Raw genomic sequence first — 25,624 nt, 5'->3', positions numbered from 1 at the left:
AATAGAACATTCCAGCATTTGTGCTTCAAAGAAAATTAGAAATCAAAGAGCCCAACAGAGCTCAAACTGCTCCACCTAGAGCAGGAAGGCCAAGAGAACATAGTAATATCCATTCTAAGACAGCAGATAAGATCTGCTTTGCCACTGTGCACTCTCAGTAGTGTTACACAAGATTAGAAAAGGTACCTGGACTGTAGAGGTTTCAGCATGAGGCCATGTTCTCCCTTGGTGCACATGATGATCACCAGAGGGAGGAAATGGGTGCCTTACACGTGGAAAGACTCAGAAGCTGCTGGAGCTGAGAGCAGTGGGGACACATTCATTACAAAGTAACGGATGTTGGTCTCTTCTCCCAGGCAGCCAGTACCAGGACAAGAGGACACAGTCTCAGGCTGCGCCAGGGGAGGTTCAGGCTAGATGTTAGGAAAAAGTTCTATACAGAAAGAGTGATTGCCCATTGGAATGGGCTGCCTGGGGAGGTGGTGGAGTCACCATCACTGGAGGTTTTCAGGAGAAGACTTGATGGGGTGCTTGGTGCCGTGGGTTAGTTGTTTAGGTGGTGTTGGATTGGTTGATGGGTTGGACACGATGATCTTGAAGGTCTCTTCCAACCTGGTTTATTCTATGTATCTTTGTTAGTGCTTGTGCTAAGTGGGCAGATGGAGGCTGCAAGTAGGACCAGGTCCCCTGTTTACAAGGCAACAGACTCCTCAGTGACAGAGAAAGCAAGTGACTTCCCAGAGTAAACTCTGACTGCTCAGCTTTCCCACCTCACTTCCACGGATCTCTCTCACTTCAGCCAAGATCATCATCTATGCTACTGAGCTCCTTTGTATCTACAGTTCAAAGGAAGGAGTGTGAAAATAAGATAAAATAACTCTGCAAGTCAAGCCAAATACTTCTCCAACTCATACTCTTAATGGAAAGAAACTGGCACAACAGGAAAGATCCAGTGACATAAGGAAGATTCAGAGGACTTTGACTGTGTCCCTTTACCTAGCTTTTATGAAAAGCTTTCCAGAAGGCAGGAATGGGTAGAATCACAGCAGTATTTCACATCATCAGTTGCCTCTGCACACTGATTCTCCTGCAAACAAGGCAGTCCTGAAGCTGTCCCAGAAGGAGTCAGCCCCCACAGTATCTTCATGCTTAATAGGAGTAGAAAATAGGTAAAAAGCGAGATACAACAATAAAAAAGGCATTTGAACCTGGAGGATCACATCTACAGCTGCCCATTCTGATGTCAGCAAATATTATACTTTAAAAGGAATGACTCAACTGTTCTGCAAGGAGTGTGTGAGCCAGCTTTGGAGACTAAATTCAATCACTAAATTGGAGGAGACTAATTTCAGTCTCTCCTTCCACCTCCACTAAAAAGATGGATGCTGGCAAGCCACCTACCTGTTTTCTGGCAGATACTGGACTGTAGTCCAGAAGCATCCAGGTTTACTCATATCCTGCACCTTCCTAGGACACCAGACCCTGGGAATCTCTGGGAAGTCAATCATCTGTGATGAAGTGGAGAGAATAGAGGAGGAAGGAATCTCTAAAAGACCACAGGGGGAAAGAATTTCCAGAATGTGACTGCTTCACATGACATGAAAATGCAAATGGCTGGCAGGCCATTTAATCTTCTCTCTTGTGGGAAGCAAGAGGCAGAGCTGAGCTCTCTCAGTAGAGCTGGAATGCTCTGCCACTGAACATCAGATCTTCTCAGCCTATGCCTCAGCAGCTTCTCTCTAGGATCAGGTGACAGGATGAGCAGAAATTACCTGGAATTGCACTGGGGTGGGGTTGGGTTGGATATCAGGAAAAATTTCTTCATGAAAGTGTGGTTAGGCATTGGAACAGGCTGTCCAGGGAGCTGGTGGAGTCATCATCCCTGGAGGTGTTCAAGAAATGTGTGGACTTGGCACATGGTACATGGCTTGATGACCACGGTGGTGCTAGGTTGATGGTTGGACTCAATGATTTTAAAGGTCTTTTCCAACCCAAACAATTCCATGATTCTATTCTATTCTATTCTATTCTATTCTATTCTATTCTATTCTATTCTATTCTATTCTATTCTATTCTAACCACATGACTGACCAACCTTGGTGAGGATAATCCTTCCCTCAGCTGAAATGATATGGTGTAGTCTGGCCCATAAATGCAAACCACAAAGAAAGACATTTAAGTTACTCCATTTTAAAATGGATGATATAAATGTCTGCCATGCACTGAGCTGTTCCTAAGTGAGTTCTCATTGTGAGAAGAGGAGAATGAAGAATCCTACACCTAACTCTTTTTCAAGGCAGCTTCCCTAATGATCAGTCAAGATGCTGAAGAGTATTTGAATGTACTCTTCAGAATTTAAAATTCTCTGCACTGTTACCCCCTCAGAAGCTATGACAAAGCACATCCCAAGAAACACTTGTCAAGTGGAACACTAAAATCTTTCTGTCATTTTAATAGGTTAAACCACTAATTCAAAAGGTTGATCTGTCTCCTTCACAGGACAGTTTTAATTGCTTCAGCCACTTTGTTAGGGAAGGCTTTTCAATCCAGTTGCCTTGGGAGTTATTCATAGAGATGCTAAAGGTCACAAATCGTTTGTGGTTCTGCAACCTGTTTATCTCATGCAATGGTGGTCAGAAACTATTCTGATCTAGTTGAGGATGCCCCTGCTTTACTGCAGAGAGAGCTGGACTAGGTGACCTTCGGAGGTCTCTTCCAACCCAGACCATTCTATGATTCCGCTTCAAACACAGCCTAATGATTTAATATCAACAATCATTACGGGCTGCCTATTCATCTACTGCAGGCAATCTTGAAGAAGGAACCTCTGCTGCAAGGGAACAAGTTGGGTAGATAAACTAAATAGCATTAAACTTTGCTTAAATGAACGGGCTGTTCCATTTAGACTGGCAGTGATGGTAGGACAACTCGGCCAAGAAATGTTCCCTCAAGAGCAGGATCAAAAAAATGAGGCAGCTGTTCAAAGAGTGTCTAAAGAAGAAATAAGCCAAGGTAGTGTCTTACCATTGGTAGGCATCTGCAATTTCTAACCTGTGGAACAAAACCAAAATCCTTTGTAAGTACAGGAACAGAGGAGATCTGCACAGGCAGAATTTGTCTGGAAGAGTACACTACACAAAAAGGGAGAGTCTGGTGACCAAATTCAGTCGAAAAAGGTAAGACAAGAAATTAAGGGAAACCTTGATCAGTGCCTGACAGTTCTAGTAATTGGTAGACAAACCTGAACAGATTCCCAACATGCTTCTTAAAATGCAAAGTTTGTTTTGTCAACATAGAGGATTGAGCTGAGCTTCATGCAAAGACTTGTGCATATTCTTAACTTCTAAGTGTATCACTAAACTCTACTTGTGAATGCTTGGAGAGGACAGGCCTGAATATTACATTTACAATATTAAATTTACAATTAAATCTACAATGCAGCCAACCTCATTTATGAGTGAGTCAAAATCTCTTCACATGTGGCTACACAGCTCCCTTTCTGTAGTGTAAAACCCCACTGAACTCCTGTAGCTTTATCAACGTATTTTAACTTGTGTAAAACTATTAAATAAAAGATGTATTTTTCTAATTGCCACCAGTGCACCCTCTCTCCTTTTCCTGCCCTGGCAGAACCAGAGGGAAGTTGTTGGGTTCTGTTCCATTTCTCTGAACGTTAACAGAAAACTGTTGACAAAGACAGGCCACTTCTCTCATCTTCAGGGCACTGCAGCTGTCCCTGACTGGGGCGTTGAGAGGTGTTGTATGAACTGAGTATGAAGAGACAAGAATACTGTTTTTAATTTCACTTAATTATGCTGGGGCTGCAGGAAGTACAACTAAAAAGCCTTAAGAAAGTGTTTAGGCTCAGCAGTTCAGATCCTGATTACTCAAAACTGAGAACAGTGTGTGAAAAGGGGCGTCACTTTTCCAGGTCATCTCCAATGCAGAGCTGTACTTCCAGGTCACTAAAGACACATCACATTTGTAGCTTGAAACACTTTCTATGACTTTCTTAACATGCAAGAAAAGTCTGGGTTCAGCCTCTACATGGATCCCTCCTCCAGTCCCACACCTTGATGGTTGTGGACTCTCTACCCTACTGGCAAAAATTTCAAGTGAAAAAGTGCAGCTGGCAATGCTATACTTTGCTTCAGCTGAAGCAAGCCTGCCTTGGGAGAGCTCACAGCAAAAGTAACAGGAAGCACAGGGAATAATGTCATCCTAGACCACACATTGAGAACCAATGTTGTGGTGATTTTAATTGCCCTGTGCCTCTTGGATTCATTGAAATGGATTTTGCTCTTCTCCACTGACTAGATACATTTATGTGAATATGTGGTTGATTTAAGCAACAAATTCATTCCCAGCCTGCAAATTATGTTACTCTGGGATTAATCCTCCTCCAAAATTGCTTTGCACAAGAGTATGACTGGCCCGAATGGGCTTGTCTGAGTTATGAAAGGTTCTTTTGAACAGTCAGGGAAGATCCAGGGAGTAATTGTCTATGGAGAATTACCCCACCAATAATGTCAATTATTGTTAACCAAACAGCAGCTTCAATACTCTGACACTGAATGTAGCCTAAAATTACTGTCACATGATCCAGAAAAAAAGCAGCAGGGAAAGAGCCATGTGACTCAGTAGAGGTCCCAAGCACTTCCAGTGAAGCTTCCCATCAAGCTGTTAGCAAAGAACTGTATTCTCTTAAACGATGCCACCGAGGCCAGCTGCATCACAGCCAGCAAAGCTTTCAACCAAAGCTGCAGTTCCTCAGTTACACAATGCCATGACAAATACATCTAAGCTCTCTCTACGTGACAACTTCCACCTTCACAATCCAGTCCCAGCCACAAAAGCTGCAAGGAAAAGGCTCAAGGATGAAGTGCCTCACACAAGACCCTGTTCCAGACAGTTTCAGCAGAGCTGAGGGATTCTGTTGCTCTGGTCTAACACAAAATAAATTCTCCTTCTCTGATGAGCTAAAACAGAGAGGCAGCTCCCATACCTACAACAGAAGCACAAGAACTTCTTCACTAGCTCACAACCATCTACTTGGTTAAATAAATACCTCAAAGAAACAAACAGGCTTTTTAAAAACAGCATTAGTTGCCCTTCCACTCCTCTGTCTTGGCAACCACCAGCAGCTCTCAAAACAGTCCCCTGGTACCTGTGGGTTTCCCTTACCTCTGCAAGCGTGCCTCGAGGAAGGGCAGTCGCTCCTCTCTCAGGCTGCCTCCACACAACTCTCCTACTCCTGGTACAAGGAGATCAACAGCTGCAACCTTCAAAGAAAGAAACCTAAGCATAAGTCATGCCATGCAGCCATACAGTCTACAGCAGAAGTACAGTTGGTACTGAGGGATGTTTGTAAATAGCCCCTCTAATTTTTATTACTGAATCCAGAACACTTAGGTAAACAGCTGCAAATGCTTGAAAAGCCTCCTGCTGACAGGAGAAGGCTGCGAGGGAACTTCATGATACTAAAGACCAGTAAACCTACAGAAAACTAAAAGATGGGAGTAGTGTTCCAGACTGAGGACATCAGGACAGCAGGTGGTGGGAACTGAATCCCAACAGGTTACCCTGGTGACAACCTGTCCATGTAGCAAGCCTGTGCAGGGTGTAAAGAACTCAAGGATGGCTCACAAGGAAAGAGACACATGGGCAAGTCTCCTGAAGATCTGGTTCCCTTGCAGTTTAAGCTACTCTGATGCTTACAACTTGTGTTTTACCTCATTCCTTCAGCCAGCTGTAGTGGTAATGATACCAACGGATAAATCACATTGAGGTGCTGATCCATGTGTGAGAATCCTGATGTTGTAACCTCTGCTGTTAGGTTTGGGCTGGTTTTCTTCTCTGTTTTGTTTTACAGTTACTTCTCTTATCCCACAGCTGAGCTATTGCTAGAACTAAAGCCAGTGAACTGACAGCAGCACACGGTTGGGCAGTCACTCTTTTTAGAAGGTTGTTTCAGTTCAACTAGGAAATCACACCCTCAAAGCATGAGATTTGTGGAGGAAGAGTTTATGTCCTGTGTCTATCTACTATTTAAGGACTACAGAGATGGTAATTTAGATGACATGAGACTCACAGATTGCTTGCAGTCATGCAATTCTAAGCATTCCACACAGTAGTAAAGAAGCCTACTAGGTAAAGAAATAAACTCTGGCAAACCTGTCTTAAAGGACTTCAGGCTTACCACTACTCAACTCCTGAATCCTCTTCCTATTGTTCTTGCTTTGAGGATTTCTTCTACAACAGGAAAATGACTGCACAAGATGACCTGATGGTCACATCTTATCTTGGACTTCTTGACTGGAGGCCCAGCAGAAAACTACCCTTATATGAGTAGGCTAAGATACATATCTAGTAAAAAAAAAAACCAAAAGAGGTGGGAAGTGACCTATAGACTCACTGTGTGCTGAGGTCCATCTTCATTGTCCCGCATGTAGAAAGGTTTGAGGTCATATGGGTAGTTAATCACAAACACGGGAACCTCACCGCAATGCTTCACCAGGTACTTTTCATGCTCTGTTTGGAGGTCACAGCCCCACTGTAAAGACAGCAAAAGGGACCTGGGATCCTGCCTTGGTGCATCTTGCCTGTGGCAAGAGACAAAGCAAAGTCCCTCCACAGGAGTGATGTGAAATCTTGAATGATGTGAAATCAAACACAGCAACTTAAGTGCCAGGTGCTGCACTTAGGCCACGGCAACCCCATGCAGAGCTACAGGCTGAGGTCAGAGTGGCTGGAGAGCTGTCAAACAGAGAGGGACCTGGGGGTGCTGATTGACAGCTGCCTAAACATGAGCCAGCAGTGTGCCCAGGTGGCCAAGAAGGCCAATGGCATCCTGGCCTGCATTAGGAAAAGTGTGGCCAGCAGGAGCAAGGAAGTCATTGTGGCCCTGTACTCTGCACTGCTTAGGCCACACCTTCAGTCCTGTGTCCAGTTCTGGGCCCCTCAGTTTAGCAAGGACATCAAGACACTTGAACGTGTCCAGAGAAGGGCAACAAGGCTGGGGAGAGGCCTTGAGCACAGCCCTGTGAGGAGAGGCTGAGGGAGCTGGGGTTGTTTAGCCTGGAGAAGAGGAGGCTCAGGGGAGACCTCATTGCTCTCTGCAACTACCTGAAAAGTGGTTGCAGCCAGGAAGGGGTTGGTCTCTTCTCTCTAGCAGGCAGCACCAGAACAAGAGGACACAGTCTCAAGCTGCACCAGGGGAGGTTTAGGCTCAAGGTGAGGGGAAAGTTTGTCACTGAGAGAGTCGTTCGCCATTGGAATGGGCTGCCCAGGGAGGTGGTGGAGTCATCATCCCTGGAGGTGTTTAAGAGGGGATTGGACGTGGCACTTGGTGCCATGGTTTAGTCATGAGGTCTGTGGTGACAGGTTGGACTCGATGATCTTTGAGGCCTCTTCCAACCTTGGTGATACTGTGATACTGTAACTTCTTACACTGGGAACATGTGCTAAGCAGGTAGGGTTTCACAAGTTTTAAGGCAGGGCAAAGCAATGAAAATAACATGGTTTAACTTCTACAGAACAGGGCCTGCACCAAGCTCAAGCATCTGGTATCAAATCAGAAAATAAGCCATACAAACAAACAAATAACATTCCCACCCCAAACCACACCCTGCACAGCTTAAGGGCAATAGGATCCCATCCAAAATCAGCTCGCTCAACCCAGCCTTATTTCAGTGTTATCTCTGGTACAGAGAAAGCAGCATCTCTAGGCTGATCACCTTCTTCCCTGCTGTGTCCTCTTATGTGCTGCATTAATTCTCACTTAAGAAAGCCCAGCATCCTATAAAACAATTCTTTGCCATCAGAAACCCAGGATGTTTGCAATGCCCTTCACTTCTCCTTTCTTCCATCACTGTTATAAATTCTGTGGCCTTTGACTAGAGACCTCCCATCCATTATAGGATGCACAAAGAACAGAGGGAGTGGAAGGGGAAGAGAGGAACAGATATTCTGCAGACTCTCCTCATCTGAAAACACGCTGAGTTTGCTGTCTCAGATCAGGGTAGCACAGATACAGAATTTGAGGTTCCACACCCACTTGTACACAGCGACATGACAGTTTCCCAACTGGCTGCAAAGGCAGCTTCAGCTTGAGGGTTATTTTCCTCAAAACACCAGAAGGAGATGAAGATCAGTCAGTACACATGAGATGAGCACCAAGAATTCTCTTACTAGTGTGTGTGTTTGAAATCAGGCAGAAAGTCAGTGTTTGTGGCAGTTTGGGCTGGGTGCCTCCTGCTGCTGCCATACGGGGTGCACCTCTGGTGCCCAGGTGTCCAGCCCAGTGGGTGGACATAGGAAGCTGCGTATTTCATACCCATAATGTCCTGCTCCCTATAAATCCATCTGCAAGGTCTCACACTTCCTCTTTCTTCCCTTGCCACTCCTGTGGGAGATGCTCCCTATCTGGTAATGGAAGGGGAGTTATCTCAAGGCCTCTTGGGCCTGGCTAGGCCCAATGCCAAGAGGAGAAGGGGGAAGGGCACTCTCAGATCTGGCCAGCTGAGATTAGCCTAACAGTGGAGGGGGGGAAGAAAGAACCCTGAGGGTTTTGGGTGTACCCTCAGACAGGGAGAAGGGGAATACTGGGAGGCTTCTGGGTATGCTTTGGGATCTTTTTTGTCACTGTGCTTGTAGTTTCTCTGTAAAACATTCACTGCTTTTCCTTTTAAACTTTCCATCACTTCTGCAATCCATTTGTTTGAGTCTTGTTTTTCTGCCCCGGTGGGAGGCATGGGAGGATCTGCCTACAAACTTTCAGAGTGTTAGAAAGACTAGTATGTGATTATTTCCCCCAGTCAATGTCTATGCTATGGAAAGACAAGGGATTCCCTTTACCTACATCTAGATGACATCATTAGGCCTGGTTTGGTTTATTAGCCCTTGTCAAACTTTTGGTACTGTCCTAATGATTCCTTTATTTTGAGGACTAGGAAAATAACCCTCTTAGATGACTGCTACTAAATCCACAATGTGCTCAACTCTACTTATACACAGGAAGGAGAAGTGCTTTTGGCAAAGCCTTGGTCCTTCAATAGCAAGCTCATCACTTCCTCTCCTGCAAAGTTCAAGTTCTTCTGCTACAGATCTCACTTCCATTTCAGCCATAGAGGGAAAAAGTTACACTTGGGTTACAATTGAGCAAACACCCCAGGAGGCAGATAACCTGCACAAAGTAACAAATCTCAGGGTGTCAAAAAGAGATCTACAAAGTGATGAGGGAACTGGAAAAAAGAGGCTCGAGGGAGACCTGCTCACTCTCTAGAACTACCTGAAAGGTGGTTGTAGTGAGGTGGAGGTTGGTCATTTCTCTCAATTAACAAGCAACAGAGCAAAAGGAAATGGCTTCAAGCTGTGCTAGGGGAGTTTTAGGTTGGATATCAGGAAAAATATCTTCCCCAAAAGAGTTGTCAAGGACTGGAACAGGCTGCCCAGGGAATTGGTGGTGTCAATATTCCTGGAAGTGTTTAACAGATATGTAGATGTGCTGAGGGACAACAGTTTAGAGCTGCCCTGACAGTCCTGAATTGATGGTTAGACTTGATGATCCTAAAGGTCTCTTCCAACCAAAATGATTCAATGATAAAGTTCAAGCTGGCTCTGCATATGAACACGTACAGGGTCAAGCCACCACTCAACCACCTACCTCTGGCTTGAAAGTGAAAGTTTGAGATGCTTGCTTCAAAATTTCCACTGCCTCATTGTAGGAAATTCTGCAAGAGGGAGAGGAAAAAAAAAAAGCCTTTAAGATAACGATGAAAGGAAAAACAAGGAAGTTTTCTGGCTAAGTGCCGCACTGGAAAATTGAGGAGGCATTTCCCCACCACCATGCCAACTTGTGCTGTGATGTCAGACTTCCCAGCAAAGGTTCTTTGGACAGAAACCAAAAGCCATTTTATATGGCAAGACTCCTGTGTTTTCTCCTGTGCTTCAGTTACATGTAGGGCAGGAAGTGCTGAGCTCTCAAGACACTTCTGCAATTGCAGTTGAATTGCAATGTTGCATTTCAGTCAGAGGTGAGCTCTGCAAAGAGTTGCTTCTTAGAACCATGTGGATTTTGTTAAGGAAACAACGTGCCCTCACTGGCACAGCTCCACTGTTCAGAGTAGTGTTAGGCAAAAATAACAGCCCAGAGTGCAAAGGGCGTGAGGCACACGAGGATCTACCATGATCCTGTTGCCCCAGTGTGGCTGTAGCTGCTAAACACAAAAAAACCCAGTGCAGGGCTGAGCTGCCCTACAGTGCTCTCTGGGATGCATGGAGAGCACCACTATCTGAAGAGACAGGCAAGAGTGGGGAAGAGGAGGTATTTTGGGGGGTCACAGTGGGAAACCAAAACTCCTTCAGTCCTTGAGCACACAGAACAATGTGAAAAGAAATTGCACAAGCTATTGGGGATTGAAAAACAATTGGGAAAAGAAAACCAATTAGGGCTTTTAAATACCAAAACATAGTTTCATAAAAAGGGAGTCACTGGAGTGAAGTGTGAAGGAAAGCAAAGCACCAAAGCCAAAATCAAGCATTACAGTGAGCAAACCACTGCACAGGTACATGCTGGGAGGAGGCTACTGCTCGAGAAGAAGGATTTTGCCCAGGGAAACAAAAGCCAAAGGCCAGCAGATTCAGAGTTCAGTCACATGCAGAGATGAAAGGGTAACTGGCAACAGCACAAAGGAACTGCATTTCATACCCTTTTGGAGACATCATGCTAACCCAGAAGACACTGAGTTAGGAAAGAAAAAAAAACACAAAAGAGGACCAAATTTTAAACCAGAAGTACTTACGTCACAAATTTGTGCTTCAGAATTTGTTCCAACCTGTCCTTGGTCAAAACAAGAAAAGAAATAAAATGTAAAGCTACTCTGAAGGGTTCTGGGGTCCAGTGGAAACTCAGAAAAATCATCTCCCTCCAAGTTTTAATTTGTAGGTCTGCACTGTAAACCAGACAGGGTCAAAATCCACTCCCACACATTGAGTGCTACAAGGATACCCAATTATTGAAGTTGATCATTCAGAGGCTCTTACATGTTTTGACAGCCACAGTCCTCCCACACTTGCTATCAGCTACAGAAAGTTGTGTGTCCTCTTTCTGTGGGTCTGAACAGCTGCTTAAGCTCAGAGTAACCTTTAGCTCTTCATAGTTTGTTATCAGAGGACAACACAGTAATAAAGAAAACCAAAATTAAGCCTCCCTATAGCAAAGAAACCCCAAGTGTGTAACAGGACTGCAGGTCTTTTCTGTCACATTTATTACCTTCTGAGCAGGAGCTATGTATTTATGAAAAAGCTCAACATCACGAGGACATTTGGAGAGGACAGTACTTGTCACTGTCTTGAAAAGATCTTCCATAACCTAGCAGAGAAAACAGGAGTGCATGAAAAATTAACACTGCTTAGGTGTCCCAGACCATAAATAAAACAAGGTACACATCAGCCAAAGGGTACAGAAGGAGCTTCTGTCCTTCTGCATGGTCAGACTGCTTAAGAGGGCATCAGCTTGCTAATGCTCCTAATTAGCAGGCTTCCTCAGTAGCTGGGACTGGGACCTGTATTTTGGCTGTGAGTTTAGGGCTTTAGTGTCTGCTGATGGCCTCAGAATCTTCAGTCAGGTAACTTCAGTGAAAATGCAGCAGGAATGGTCAACCATAAACACAGACTAAAACCACTTGTGGTGACTGGTGTCTGTCCTGTAATGAGCAATTCTGGTTTTCTGCTTTGTTGTTAGAAGAGGCAGAACTAAAGGAGAGGAAATAAATGTGTACTACATACAGCCAGCCCATCAAACATATTTGAGATAAAGAGACTCCGTGCAGTAAGAGCCAAGCAAAGAGAACGTGCACAGAGACAAGCAGAGAGCTAAGGCAGAGGACACAACAATGCAGGAATGTTTGAGAAACTAAAAAAATATGTGGCTTCATTTCCCTAAACTCATGTGGATTAACTAGAGGACATTATCATCCAATTTGGATAAACTTATCCAGGAAAATGGGCTTCATCCATTAAGGAATTAAAATGCCATTTCAGCTCTAAACAAGAAGAGCCCCCACGTGGGATGCCACTGCATTTTGATCAACCTGTTTTAAGAGTAATTTTCTCTTTTGGTTAAGCAAAGCAGACCATACAAGAGACTTGCTGCTGTGCAAATTAAAGGGTTCTCATGACTACTTGTAGTCTTCTGCCTGCACCAAGCAGGTCATTGCCACTTGTGTAGTACTGATGATCCCAACTCTTCTACACAATCACCCTCCTTATTCTCATCTCCTTTGTAAGGAACATTGCAATGCAGGCTGGGCTGCATGTCGTCTCATCCTGAGACGGGACCAAGCTTTTCCCAACAAAAAGTGCCTTTGAAAGTCATGCCACATTCCTGTATTTTTATTGTGAACACAATGATTGCTTCATTAATTGCAGCTGAGAGAAGTGAAGTATCCAGCCATGATTTGTAGGTGGGCAGCAGTCCCTAGGCACCACATAGCCCAGGGAGAATAACTGAAAAATGTCCCCGACTTTCAGTCAGCAGAGCTGAGGAAGAAGCTGAGGGAAAAACAGACCTTATAGGGTAAGAGGAACAAAAGGCACAGAGAAGAAGCAGCTGGGCTATTGACCTAGTGTAGTGGTGTGATTTCCTCCTCCCCACTCATAAGCCAACTCAGTACAGGCTGCAGCTCTTCTCCCAGGTCCACACAGCAGTTGTGAAAGGCCATGTACTAGAGCATTAGTTAAAACACCCTCTTAACATGCCTCCTGTCCCCTCTGTTCTCTGGGGACAATAAGGACAATTACTTCCTGCAGTGGATCCCAGTGCTGAGGTACCCCCTTGGCACCCCTGGCTCTTACTCCCCTCCTTATTGTCTGGTACAGATGTACTTGGGCCTTGGCCAAGAAGGGAGATAGATACCAGGACCTCAAGATTCAGTAAGCTCTGGGCAGGTGCAACTGATGGAAAAGTACCAGGACCCTTGAGTCTGAGACTTACACAAACCAGAATACTGCAATATTTGAGAGAAGCCAAAAGGGGAAAGCACCTGACAAAAAAGGCAATTAACTCAGACCCTACAAAAAGTGATCCAAAAATGAGAGCCTTTTAGCTCTCCTGGATCACACCAGGCTGCATCCAGCATCCAGCTCAGCTAGAATGCCTCTTAGGACCTGTAATGGCAAAGCTGACACAAGGTCTGGATGAGATTAACTCTTGGAGACTCAACTCCTGCTCACTGAGTAATGCTGATGCATTGTGACTATTTAAACTCAAAAAGGGAAATTTTTTGTTATGGGCTAGTCTCTTTTACCCACCTCTCTACCCTTCTAGGCATTTGATTTCATGCATTTGCTTTTGTGAGCATTTACATATTACACTGGTCAAATATTTCTGTGTCTGTGTGCTTTGTGCTTTTGGATGCTTCGGCTGGAGAAATGTTGTAGTAAGTTGTCATCTTGTCATCCTTGAACCTGTAATTAAGTCACTGTTTTACTAAATCACTTCTTACAGTAAGTGCTGCTAAAATCAGCTTTTGATTTATCCCACTTTGTTAATAAATCTTGACTTGCTGATAAATCAAATTGTGTCAAACATATTCATCTGTGACACCAAGACAAGATTTCAGGCACATTGTTCAACCTCTGACGTTCATTGCCTGTTCCAAACTGATGAAGCTCTGCACCGACAAACAATGTCTGCATCCCACCAGCCTCCTGCATCAATCTGGGCCCTCTTTTTTTCAGAAGGGATGATCCAACCAGAGGAACAGCATTATCATATGCAGATGAATGGTTTTATCCCTACTGCTTCTCAAACACGGAGGAAATGAAAAGCAAGCATTCCTGCTGCTGAGTGGCAAACAACCAAACAGCCAGCTTTGAACATCCTTCAAAGTGGCTAGAAAAGGGCTTATGCAAATAAAATTAGAAACCTTCTTGGCAACTCATCTGGTTTCACCAGGCAGGGACGAAGGGATTTTACATTAAGCTTCCTCTTTCCAGAAAATGAAAGTAGCATCTGGTTTCAGAAAACCGTGTTGGTTAATTAGCACATTTTTTTCCCCCTCCCCGCCCCCCCCTCACTGTGCGATAAAGTAACAATTAAGTTCCCACAGCATTCAACATAAGCAGCTTCCTCTTGTGGAAAAAAAGATGTGGGTGGTATGGGAAAAACAATCTGAGAAATATTTCCAGGTTTGAGACTGAGGTTTTAGCCTGGCAAAAAAAAAAAAAAAAAAAAAAAGAGACAGACACGTGGGTCATGCATTGGCTTCCTCACTGCTCATGGAAGTGCCGGGCTCTGCACATCGGCCACAGCAACCACAGGCAGCGCTACAGGCTGGGGTCAGAGCGGCTGGAGAGCGGCCAGGCAGAGAGGGACCTGGGGGTGCTGCTTGATGGTAGGCTGAACATGAGCCTGCAGGGTGCCTAGGTGGCCAGGAGGGCCATTGGCATCCTGGCCTGCATCAGGAACAGTGTGGCCAGCAGGAGCAGGGAGGTCATTCTGCCCCTGTACACTGCACTGGTTAGGCCACACCTCGAGTACTGTGTCCAGTTCTGGGCCCCTCAGTTTAGGAAGGAGGTTGACTTGCTGGAGCGTGTCCAGAGAAGGGCAACAAAGTTGGTGAGGGGTTTGGAACACAGCCCTGTGAGGAGAGGCTGAGGGAGCTGGGGTTGCTTAGCCTGGAGAGGAGGAGGCTCAGGGGAGACCTTATTGCTCTCTACAACTACCTGAAGGGAGGCTGTAGACAGGCAGAGGTTGGCCTCTTCTCCCAGGCAACTAGCATCAGAACAAGAGGACACAGTCTCAAGCTGCACCAGGGGAGGCTTAGGCTGGAGGTTAGGAAGAAGTTCTATACAGAGAGAGTGATTGCCCATTGGAATGGGCTGCTGGGGGAGGTGGTGGAGTTGCCATCATTGGAGGTGTTCAGGAAGAGACTTGATAGGGTGCTTGGTTGCATGGTTTAGTTGATTAGGTGGTGTTGGATGATAGGTTGGACACAATGATCTTGAAGGTCTCTTCCAACCTGGTTAACTCCTATTCTATTCTATTCTATTCTATTCTATTCTATTCTATTCTATTCTATTCTATTCTATTCTATTCTATTCTATTCTATTCTATTCTATTCTACTCTACTCTACTCTACTCTATTCTATTCTATTCTATTCTTTATGCCAAATGAACCAGGCACAAACAGTGGAGGGGAAAAAGAAAAGGGGGTAAAAACATGGTGGGTTGAAGTTTCCCCACCAGCATTAACTTTGCCAGACCAACTCAGTTAGAAGCAAATGAAGCTGTATTTACATGCAAGAACTACACTGCACAATGGAATGCAATAAATATGTACAAAACATACAGTATTTACAATATTATACAGGTATTTACAATTAGTGAACAACATGAAACTCCCCCTGGTCAGAGACCAGGGAAGTCGTTCCACTGCCCCCCTGCACCCTGTGTCCCTCAAGAGAGAGAGAAGCAGAGAGAAACCAGTGGTCTAGACGTAACTAAGCAATTTCAGCCAAGGCCAGCCAACAAGCACATTAATCTCTCCCAAGCAAAGCAAAACAGCAGAGATCAGGAAAGAATTAAAAATTGTTTAGGTACAGCCAGTCTTATTCTAGATATTTATCCAATGAATCTGTTTAGAATAATCTTTTGTTTTCCTTTTTACACCCAATAGTGATTTATTGATATTTTTCTACTTTTCTGCTCAAAATCTGGAACTAAATTTTAAAGGCATAGCCTAAAACCACCACACAACTCTTGAACTGAGAACTTACAGCTTTAAGCAGATAATATAATGAAGAACTGGAAAGCAGACCATAAGAAAAATGAGTGGAGAAGCACAACCGCTCTCTTGCTGGCCTGCGGGAACACATGGACTGGAAATACATGCAAAGTGACTGGTTTGAAGGTATTCTGAAAGAAACATGTTTGATAGGAGACTTTACACAGAGAGAAAGACATTAGAATCCCTACAAGTAGCTCATTGCAGAGGTGGGACTCCTGATGTCCAACAGCCCATTAATTTGGTTGCTTCATCATTAAACTCTTTACAGTTAAGGGTGATGAGACACTGGAACAGCCTGCCCAGGGAGGTCGTGGGTGCCCACTTCCTGGAGGTGTTCCAAGGCCAGGTGGGATGAGGCCTTGAGCAACCTGATCTGGTGGAAGGTGCCCCTGCCCATGGCAGGGGGGTTGGAACATGGATGATCTTTAATCCAAACCATTCTGTGAATCTATGGTAATGGAAATGCAAAAGCAGTGTTGGCAAGAAGCCAGGTGAGGAGGAAAGAGGTAGAAGTTTTTCCTTCTCTCTCATCCATTCCAGCCTTTCTGTCTTGATTTTCACCTTTCAAGGAAGTTCAGCAGTATTGGTCTTGGCCTTCCCCAGTGCTGATGGGAAACTTAATACAAACTGTTCGATTTTGATTAGAAGCAGCTCCCAACTGTATTGTTTAATTTTAACTTGGATATTTCGATGTTGCAACTTATCCTCTGCCCATATAAAGTTATAACCAGAGTTGAAACAGGAGAAATAATCAACAGAACAGCAGTAAATGGTTGCAGCAGCAATTGAAGGTGCAGTGCACTACAAGGAGGTTTCAAATCAGTATTTTCATGACATAGGAGACTTTCAGAAGGATTTTTGTTTATGTACCTACATGGGGCATGCATATGGACACAGTGCCTATCACAGGGTATTTAAATAGGAAACATTCATCAAGTGGATCATTATTCCTTGCTTTCAGGCTTGCTCCCACACACCACAGATGTGTGCACATACACACACAGAGGGGACATCTGCATCTGATCTCACCCATAAAGTCCTTTCCCTGAGCTCTATGACCAACAGCTTAGGACCCACTCTGGAGAGATACTGTTGTTTTGAAAAGATGGAGATTTGTCTGTCAGACTACTGCTTTGCTGGCCATCAAAGCTAAGCAAGAAATGCTGATGGAAGTTAGGAAACAGAAGGAGCTTCAGCTACAGCAGCTGGATGTCACTCCAGGGAAGGAACCTATAGCCCTGCAGAAACCCCAATGTCCTTATTCTGCACAAGATACTTGGAAAAGATCTTCCCTATGTGGTTACCAGTGTTTGCTGCCTTGAGAGTGCAGCCAGATTTGACCAACTGTCTCAGCCTTGGCACTAAAGACAGAAAGTATTCTGAATGCAAACTATTTTGGAAGTCAAACCACATCTCTGTTTCAGATCCAAGGTCCCTGAACCTGACACCCAAAATCAGTGCCACTGCTGATTTCATTTCATGCCTGAACTCCCTTCTGTAAAAGAGAGGTATTATTGCTCCATGTCACTGGGCTGTAATGACAGCAGATTAATTTTGATCAAGTACATAACCAATGGAAGACAATACTGCTGCCCTCAGGACAGAGCTCAAAGTCTGTGTGTTAAATAGTCTTCACCCTCTTTAAAGACATGTATTTTCCATCTCTTAAAGAGACAGTGGTGCTAGAATGGGATCTTGTTAAGAAAGGATAACGCTATGTGTGACATGCCAAAAACACCCTCAGGAAAACTCCCTTCAGGCATTTCCTAACTTTACAGCCTAAATAATTTTTTTAAAGCATGGTTGTGTACATCCATTTGATGAAATTCAATGACTACTGCCATCATATGGGCTCTTTGAGACCCCATTAGTGTCATGAATGAAACAGGAACATCCACATCCACTGCAGTGCAAGGCAGTGGAACAAAAAACAAGAGAGAATAACATACAAAAATGGCTACATAACACAGCACTGAAGAGAAAGGGGGAGGGTGGCAGCAGGCATCTCAGACAACAGATAGAGAACTGGGAACTCCAATTTGGGGATTGGAGAGGAAATGGCTCTAATAAGTCCAGATACTTCCATACAAATTGAACCTCTCTCAATTACTTTCTTCTAACTCCCTCTCTTTCTCATCCAGTTTGGAGGGAAAGTGCCTTGGGGTGACTTAACTTCTTGACTAGACTGTCATGGAAAGAGGCCACAGAAGCCTCTCTTTAGGTACATACAGATACCCTGTACACTAAAGCAGCAATACTATCACCCAGCTTTGCAGCGTCCAGTACTGCACCAAGCACAGGGGACTTTCCACAGAAAGTATTGTGAAACCAGGACTGCGAGAGTTTAAGCTTCTTTGCAGCACTAAATCATGTTTTGGCACAGAACAGAAATTTAGATTGCATGACCAATGATGAATGAGACTTCACAAGAACTGTGCAGCTAATTTAGGAACAACTGAGTGCTACTCTGTACAATTACAGCAGGGAAAAAAGGACTGTTGCTCCAGGATTTCAAGCCCTTTGCTCCCAAATACATGTAACTTTGTTACTAAATCATTTTCCTTTTATTTTCTAAGGGAAACTATGTTTCTTTTGGAGCTCTGGCTGAGAGACAGAGCTCAAGCCTCACCAGAGAGCCGTAAACATGTACATCTCAAGAGCAAGGCTCTTCTTCAATAGCGTACAAGCAAATACTTCAAGAAGACCCTGAAGCAGCTGAGCATTCCCAGCACACTAACTTGCTGAAGTTGGAGGTATTCAGTCCAAATGTGGAATACCAACTTTAAAAATAAGTGTTAAACAATCCAGCTCTTTATGTGAGGACAAAGTTCAGATGCTAACCCTGGCCAAGAGCCCCCAAGGTTTTCAACTGGGCGTTTTGCACCAAACAAAGAACTTGCAGATGATGACAAGCAGACAAATTGTCCAACGGGCAGAGAACAGGGAATTTAGGTCAGTTATGTGGGGGGAAAAAAAAAAGAAACTTAACTCAGGCTTTAGAGCAGTGGTCAGCTGTTTGTTTTTGCTTTAAAAAAGAGAGATTGCCCAATGATTTAAAAATAAACAAAAGGGGAACTCCACTTCTGCAATGAGAACATCACAAAAGTGAAGCGTGCTGCAACATGGACTTGATATGAGGAATATGACATGACGGCTGCTAGGGGACTTTCTGTCATGGGGAAAGATGCTTGTCAAAGACTTCGGGACAGAGGGAAGAAGTGAAAGAGGAAAGTACAAATGGAGACTTCACAAGATATTTATCAACAACAAAAGCCATACTGAAGGGGGAAGTTTCTCCTTTCAAACCCTGCACATTCCAGACCAGTTCTGAAATATAATTCTCTAGATTGTCTGAACTGGCTGGCTGTACTTCAAAAGCCAAGGAATTAGGGTTCTCAGCACAAGAGTAGAGATATGTTCATGCTGTGTTCAAGGGCTCAAACATCACTTAACAAGACTTAATGAGATCCTGCTTATTGCACTGGATAAAAGCAGTGAAGATTTCAATCAGCTCTTGGTCACCCAGAGAAACAGGGAACTCAGAAGGTATAAACATACACATATGCTATGCTCCGAGAATACACAAAGTTCTTCTGGAGAAAAGGAGAGCCAAAAGAAAGAGCAGGATGCTATTAATGATGGAGCACAGAGGTTCTCCACAGGTCAGTCCACATAGCCCAGTGCCACCCAGACATCCAAGATGCAGAAGCAGGACACAGAGGAGACAGAGTATGTGAGCTCTGTTGTCAGGCCGCACTGACTCAGCAGAGTGTGTATGATCCAGGCTGAAGAAACTACCACCTGGATGTTATTTGATAAATCTGTAGCCAGTGCCTCAGGTCTTTCTCTTTTAAAAACTGTTTCTCCAACAGCCTTCTAAGAAGCTTATCTGATATATGAGAGTGTGTGTGGATGTTTATTCACGAGTATTACTGGGCATAAGCTGCCTTATATGCTGAGACTAGTGAGATGCATTAGCATCCATCATGTGGTCAGACTGCAACTGAGAGGTCAACCCTGAAAAATCAAAAGCTAGCTGACTAAGGAGTTCTTTCAGTCTTCTGTTAAAGCCACAGTCAATAGTGTATGCCAGGAACTGTTGTTTCTACTTGAGATTTCAATGTAGCTTTCAAGGAGCTCTTTACAGAGCACACCAAGTGACATGCTGATTAATACTGCTTAGATTCACTGGAGAGATGCTGAAGGTTTTGAAGGGGAAAGTGCCACTTTCATTAGCACCAGTCAAGCACATTTACACATTTCCTGGCAATACAGCAACTGTGCCACCTCCCACCCAGAGGAGGGTTGTGTTTGCACCTCTATCTTCCTTTCCAAATACCCTCTGCGGTCTCATCGCTGCTGAGCAAAGCCTGATCCTTGGGAAGTACCTGTGCAACCTATACCCAGCTCACACAGGGTGAGAGGAGCTGTGACCTCTGTCAGGGTCAGGGAGCACAGCTCAGGCAGGATGAAGTTCTGGCACTGGTTCTGCATAGACACTTGGTGTACCCACCTGCATGATGTCTTGGAGGCTTTCAGTGAAGGACAGCTCAGCCTCCACCATATAGAACTCTGCCAGGTGCCGGCGACTCTGTGAGTCTTCCGCTCGGAATGTTGGCCCAAAGGTAAACACATGAGTAAAAGCCCTGCAAGATGAGAAGGAACAGGTAGGTGAGGCCTGGCACACCAGTGGGTCTGTTATACTTAAAGCCCTCGCTTTTCTCCCAGGAGCTAGAAGCTCTCATGTGTTCATTTAATCTTTGACTAGATTAATGCCACTGATGGGTACACTGATTTTCCAATCCTTTGTCCAGGCATGGAGAGGGGTTGTTCACACCTCTTTGCGACTCAGGGAGCTAGTACAAACCCTGCTCAGCTTTCACTGAGCACCATTTGTGCTTGGGGCACGAGTGAGATCATTGGAGGAGCACCCAGACATCACACATACACTCTTGTGTATGTTCCTTCATATTTTCTGGGCTGCAGGATCTGACCTTTATGGCTGCTGTGACATCCCAGAGCTCAAGAAGGCTGAGAAGGTCCTGCTGCCAGAATTGCTGGGCTGGTGATCGCACTGAGAGGTGCTGGTGAAGCCCAGCAGGATGATGCACGGTGCGTGGCTTGCAGTCCCCCTCTAGTGGCAAGACACAAATTTACTGCTGAGATCTACAACTGGGCTCCTTCCACACAGCTGACAACGGTTCAGCTACAAGGGGTCCCACAGAACACAGCTGGGATATCATTTAACACCAAGGCAAACAATGCATTTCCTATTGTGAAGCTATTTCTCCAGCAAGCTTCTGGAGAGTCTATTTAAATATATCCCCTCCTGTTTTGCAGCCAGGTCATGCTGTGTGACACAGGATACAACTACCTTCTTAATCCTCCACTTCCTTTGTAAGGAACATTCTTACCAAACAGCAACACACCTTTAGAAGCTTTATTTTTACTGTGGGGAAGCTGCACTGCAAGCAATACCTTTTACACTGTGGGCAATGAGCACTTGGGCTCCTGGACATGCACAAGCCAGTGACAGCTTCCCAAACAGATGCCATGACAGCTGTGTTTCCTCTCATGCTGCATGGGAAGCGGACCATTATCAGGGGGAGAGCAAGCTGCTTTAGCCAAAAAACCATGGCCTGGGCAGCTTCTTGGTACATCTTTAACTTGGTATTATTTGTAGCTGGAGACAGCACATAGAAGAAAGAACCTGATCAACAGAGATTAAGCACAGTTTAACACTCATGAAAGGATGTGTGTTAACTGCTGGGGTTGGCACTTGACTTGCATCTTGGTCTGCAAGCTAAAGAAGATGTTCGTTGAAGTTTCTGCACAGGGTAATTTTGTTAAACTTAAGTTTAAACAAAGAACACTACCAAAAGCAGCATTTTCCCTTTGCCCCTTATGGAGGCATCTGCACTGCAAAGAAAGGAACACACACATTCTGCTTCCCTCATCTGTTCCCTCATGTCACATGATGGTTAAAGGTTATGATCCAAAGAAACAGCACTTTCTTTTTCCTTGAGTTGCTACTAGTAAACACAGCAGTGGAAAGTTCCAGGTCAAGACTTAATACATAGTCTAACTGCAGGTCTCTTCCTTCTGCTGGTTCTGCTGTCCCTGCTATGACGAATCCACTTTCCACCCCCATACCTGCACTCTCTCCTACATGACCACAACATCCATGACACTAACCAGATTTTGCAGCAAACATCTTTCCTCCAGCATCATTAAGGCTGAGAGAGCTAAAGCTGTTTAGTCTGGAGAAGACTGAGAGGAGATCTTATTAATGTTTATATGGGTCAAGAAGAAGGGGACAGTCTCATTTCGGTGGTGTCTTGTGATAGGATAAGGGCCAATGGATATAAACTGGAATACAGGAAGTTCCACTTCAGCATGAGCAAAAACTTCTGTAACTGTAATGGTGACAGAGCACTGGAACAGGCTGCCCAGAGAGGTTGTGGAGTCTCCTTCTCTAGAGACTTTCAAGACCCGTCTGGATGCATTCCTGCCCTAGGTAATCCCATGTTGGCAGGGGGATTGCACTCAATCTCCAGAGGTCCCTTCCAAACCCTACTATTGTATGATCATTTCCAGCATGTCTCTCCCCACCCCCCTGCTGCTTTCTTTGCTTGGTGCAATGTTGCTGTAAACCTTTGCAGTCACTTGATCAGCCCCCTTCAAACTGCCTTTTACTATAGTGTCCATAAAACCCCGGCAATGTTTAGATAAGTGATGCACCAAGACTATTACTCACTGCACAGGTCAGTATTATCTCATCAGTTCCCTGTGCTCCCCCATCTGCAGCCATCTGCTGTCTTGGGTCATACAGAAACACACATTCTTCCTCACAAGCCCTTTTTGTGTTTTGCCTTTTTTTCCTATGTTCATACAACACCTGGCACAACAAGGTCTTGGATCCAAACCTTAAGAGCTTCCACTGCTATAGCAATACAAACAACAAATATGAAACAATGAGTCACTTGGCCAAAATTGTTCAGGGTTTAAAGCAGAACTGGTCAAAAACTTTTGCTTGCCAGGCCCTGGAGGTTGGCTTGCAGAGGGAAACAGGAAATGCAAGTTCTTGTTCTACCTGTGCCTGTGCTTCAGACTTTTGCTAAAATATTCTGGTTTGAACCGCTAAAATGTTTCACTTTGAAGCACTTAGAGTGAAAAACAAGCCCTAAATAAATGAGTTTAGTCAAAAGTTCAGATTGTGACTGGGCCAGGACTGGACACATGACATGTCATCGCTGAAGTACCCACTCAGGTCTCCTCAGTTTGAGGTGCAAATCTCTAATTTCTAGCTCTCATGAAGTCTTCAAATTAACAAAACTAAAGTGTGACACCAGCTGGCTAGCAGGAGATCCTGTCCCACAGAGCAAGATTCTGGCCTCAGTCAGAGACAGGAAAGACATGGAACTGAGGGAGTGGGTCCAGAGGAGGGCCAGAAAAATGATCAGGGGGTTGGAGCACCTCTGCTACGAAGACAGCCTGAAGGTTGTCTGGGTTCCGCTGAGTGTTAAGCCTGGAGGAGAGAAGGCTCTGGGGAGACCTAATAATGACCTACCAGTACCTGGAAGGGACCCACAAGAAGGATGGAGAGAGACTGTTTACAAAGGCCTGTAGTGATAGGACGAGGGGCAGTGGCTTCAAACTAGAGAAGAGCAGATTTAGATTGGATGTTAGGAACAAGTTCTTTACTATGAGGGTGGTGGAACACTGGAACAGGTTGTGCATGGAGGTGGTTGGGGCCCCATCCCTGGCGACATTCAAGGTGAGGCTCAACAGGACTCAGGGCAACCTGATCTAGTTGAGGATGCCCCTGCTAACTGCAGGGTGGGGTGTGGGGTGTCTAGATGACCTTTGGAGGTCCCTTCTGACCCAGATCATTCTATGATCCTCAGCAGTTGTCCAAGCACAGGCACTGACACTTCAGTTACTGTAGGTTACTGTGGCAAGTAGGAGTCTCCAGCAATGCATGCTACCATGAGCACTTTGAACTGCTCTTAATTCCTACTCAGTAACAGCCCAAGCATACCTGGTTACTCGTCTTCCAAGGGGGTGCAGGCTGCAAGATACCCAAAAATAAAACCCACCACCTTCCACCTTATTGCTCCAAGATGTCAACTGCAGTTAAACACTTCAGTCACAGACTGATTTTGTGCTGAAAGAATAAAGCCTCTCTGTGCCCAAGATGGGAGTTTTTGAGGAGGACAACTGCAGGAAACAACTTCAGTCTTTTGTCAGCTCTGTGCATCCTGCTAGAATCATTCTTCTCTGATTGGTATACTGAGCACCATCTACACCTACAAAATAAACCATGGTGAGACCCCCACCTGCACTGCTGTGTGCAGCTCTGGAGTCCTCAGCACAAGAGTAACATAAACCTGTTGGAGCAGGTCCGGAGGAGGCCACAGAAATGATCAGAAGGCTGGAACCCCTGTGCTGTGAGGTTAGGCTTAGATAATTGGGGTTGTTCAGCCTGGAGAAGAGAAGGCTCCAGGGAGACCTTTTTGCCACATTTCAGTACTTAAAGGGGGCCTATAAGAAAGATGAGGGCAATCTTTTTAGCAGGGCCTGGAGAAACAGCACAAGGGGTGATGATTTTAAACTAAAATAGAGATATTCAGACTAGATAGAAGGAAAAAGCCTTTCACACTGAGGGTGGTGAAACACTGACATAGGTTGCCCAGAGAGGTGGTAGATGCCCCATCCCTGGAAACATTCAAGGTCAGGATGGACAGGGCTCTGAACAACCTGCTCTAGTGGAAGATGTCCCTGCTCACTGCAGAGGGGTCAGACTAGGAGAACTTTAAAGGTCTCTTGAAATTTGAAACATGCTCAGCAACAGCTTTGTGATAGCCTGTAGAGAACATCACTAGTGTCAGGCTGAATTTGCCTGCCTGCCCCTTGGAAGAAGGGGAAAAAAACCCAACCCAAACTCCCAAACAAATCCTTATCTGCAGGGGGAGGAGAAATCATTCATTTCTCAAGCTAAGAGTAAAGAGAAAAGATAGATACAAATAACTGTGAGAACTTCACCGCAATCTCAGGACCCTGGCAAAGGGAAACGAACCAGATGTCATGTTGGCAAAGTGATCAAAGCAGCACAATAAACACAACTCATCTGGTAGTGGCAATGCAGCACAGGCCAGAGATCCTGGGCATGCCAGAGGAACACAGCTAAAAATACATGCAGCCACTTTATCAACTCCAAGCGTGAACAACTCTTTTTCATCCAGGCATCCATACACTGTTTACTGTGCTCTGCCTTTTGAGCCATGAATCAAATGTCCAACACACAAACCTGACCTTTATTTGTACTTCATCTGCTATTAAAAAGCATATCTGTGATTTGATGGACTGAACATGTATAAATATACTAGAAAAGAGGGCTTGGGAGCTGTCTCTGCTCCAATTTCATGGTACAGAGGGCAAACCCAGTCATTTTGTTCTGTGTGCATTCAGCACCTAGCACAATGGAGCCTCAGTCCAGGGCTCTGCCTTCTCTGCTCTGCAATGTAAATAATCAATCATTTCACATTCCCAGACCACTGCAAGACTTCCAGCATTTAAAAATAACTTGAAAATTCTGCCTGGAGTCTCCCAAAGTGCCTAGGTCAGTTGGGGTTGTGGCACACAAAAGTCTTTAAAAAAATAAATTATCAGTAGTGCTAATTCTTCTTCTCCAACAAAAGCACACACAGGGCAGGGGGAGGGGAACAAGCAAGTCCAATAATCTGTCGAGCCCTTCTTAGCCATTACAGGCAGAGCAGTAATGTCTGTAACACTGTCCTTGTACGTGCTAGCAAAGAACACAAGAGAGGCTT

The 25,624-nt window shown here is 44.8% G+C and overlaps 1 protein-coding gene across 2 annotated transcripts in view; it reads right to left on the bottom strand.

Moving 5' to 3' along the window:
* Positions 1-25,624, bottom strand: part of NARS2 (asparaginyl-tRNA synthetase 2, mitochondrial) — a 76,130-nt gene that overhangs the window by 6,175 nt on the left and 44,331 nt on the right. The window contains exons 7-13 of one of the 2 annotated variants that reach the window (XM_054164525.1): positions 20,305-20,437; positions 11,273-11,371; positions 10,803-10,840; positions 9,665-9,731; positions 6,416-6,553; positions 5,185-5,282; positions 3,025-3,051 (exon numbers count right to left, since the gene is read on the bottom strand). In XM_054164525.1, coding sequence (XP_054020500.1) covers positions 3,025-3,051; positions 5,185-5,282; positions 6,416-6,553; positions 9,665-9,731; positions 10,803-10,840; positions 11,273-11,371; positions 20,305-20,437 — 600 coding nt within the window. The remainder of the gene's footprint in view (positions 1-3,024; positions 3,052-5,184; positions 5,283-6,415; positions 6,554-9,664; positions 9,732-10,802; positions 10,841-11,272; positions 11,372-20,304; positions 20,438-25,624) is intronic. The other variant, XM_054164526.1, reaches the window with a different exon arrangement.

The sequence above is a fragment of the Dryobates pubescens genome, chromosome 10, assembly GCF_014839835.1.
Source record: "Dryobates pubescens isolate bDryPub1 chromosome 10, bDryPub1.pri, whole genome shotgun sequence".
In the NCBI taxonomy this organism is placed as follows: domain Eukaryota; kingdom Metazoa; phylum Chordata; class Aves; order Piciformes; family Picidae; genus Dryobates; species Dryobates pubescens.
This window is presented reverse-complemented; position numbering and strand designations above follow the sequence as displayed.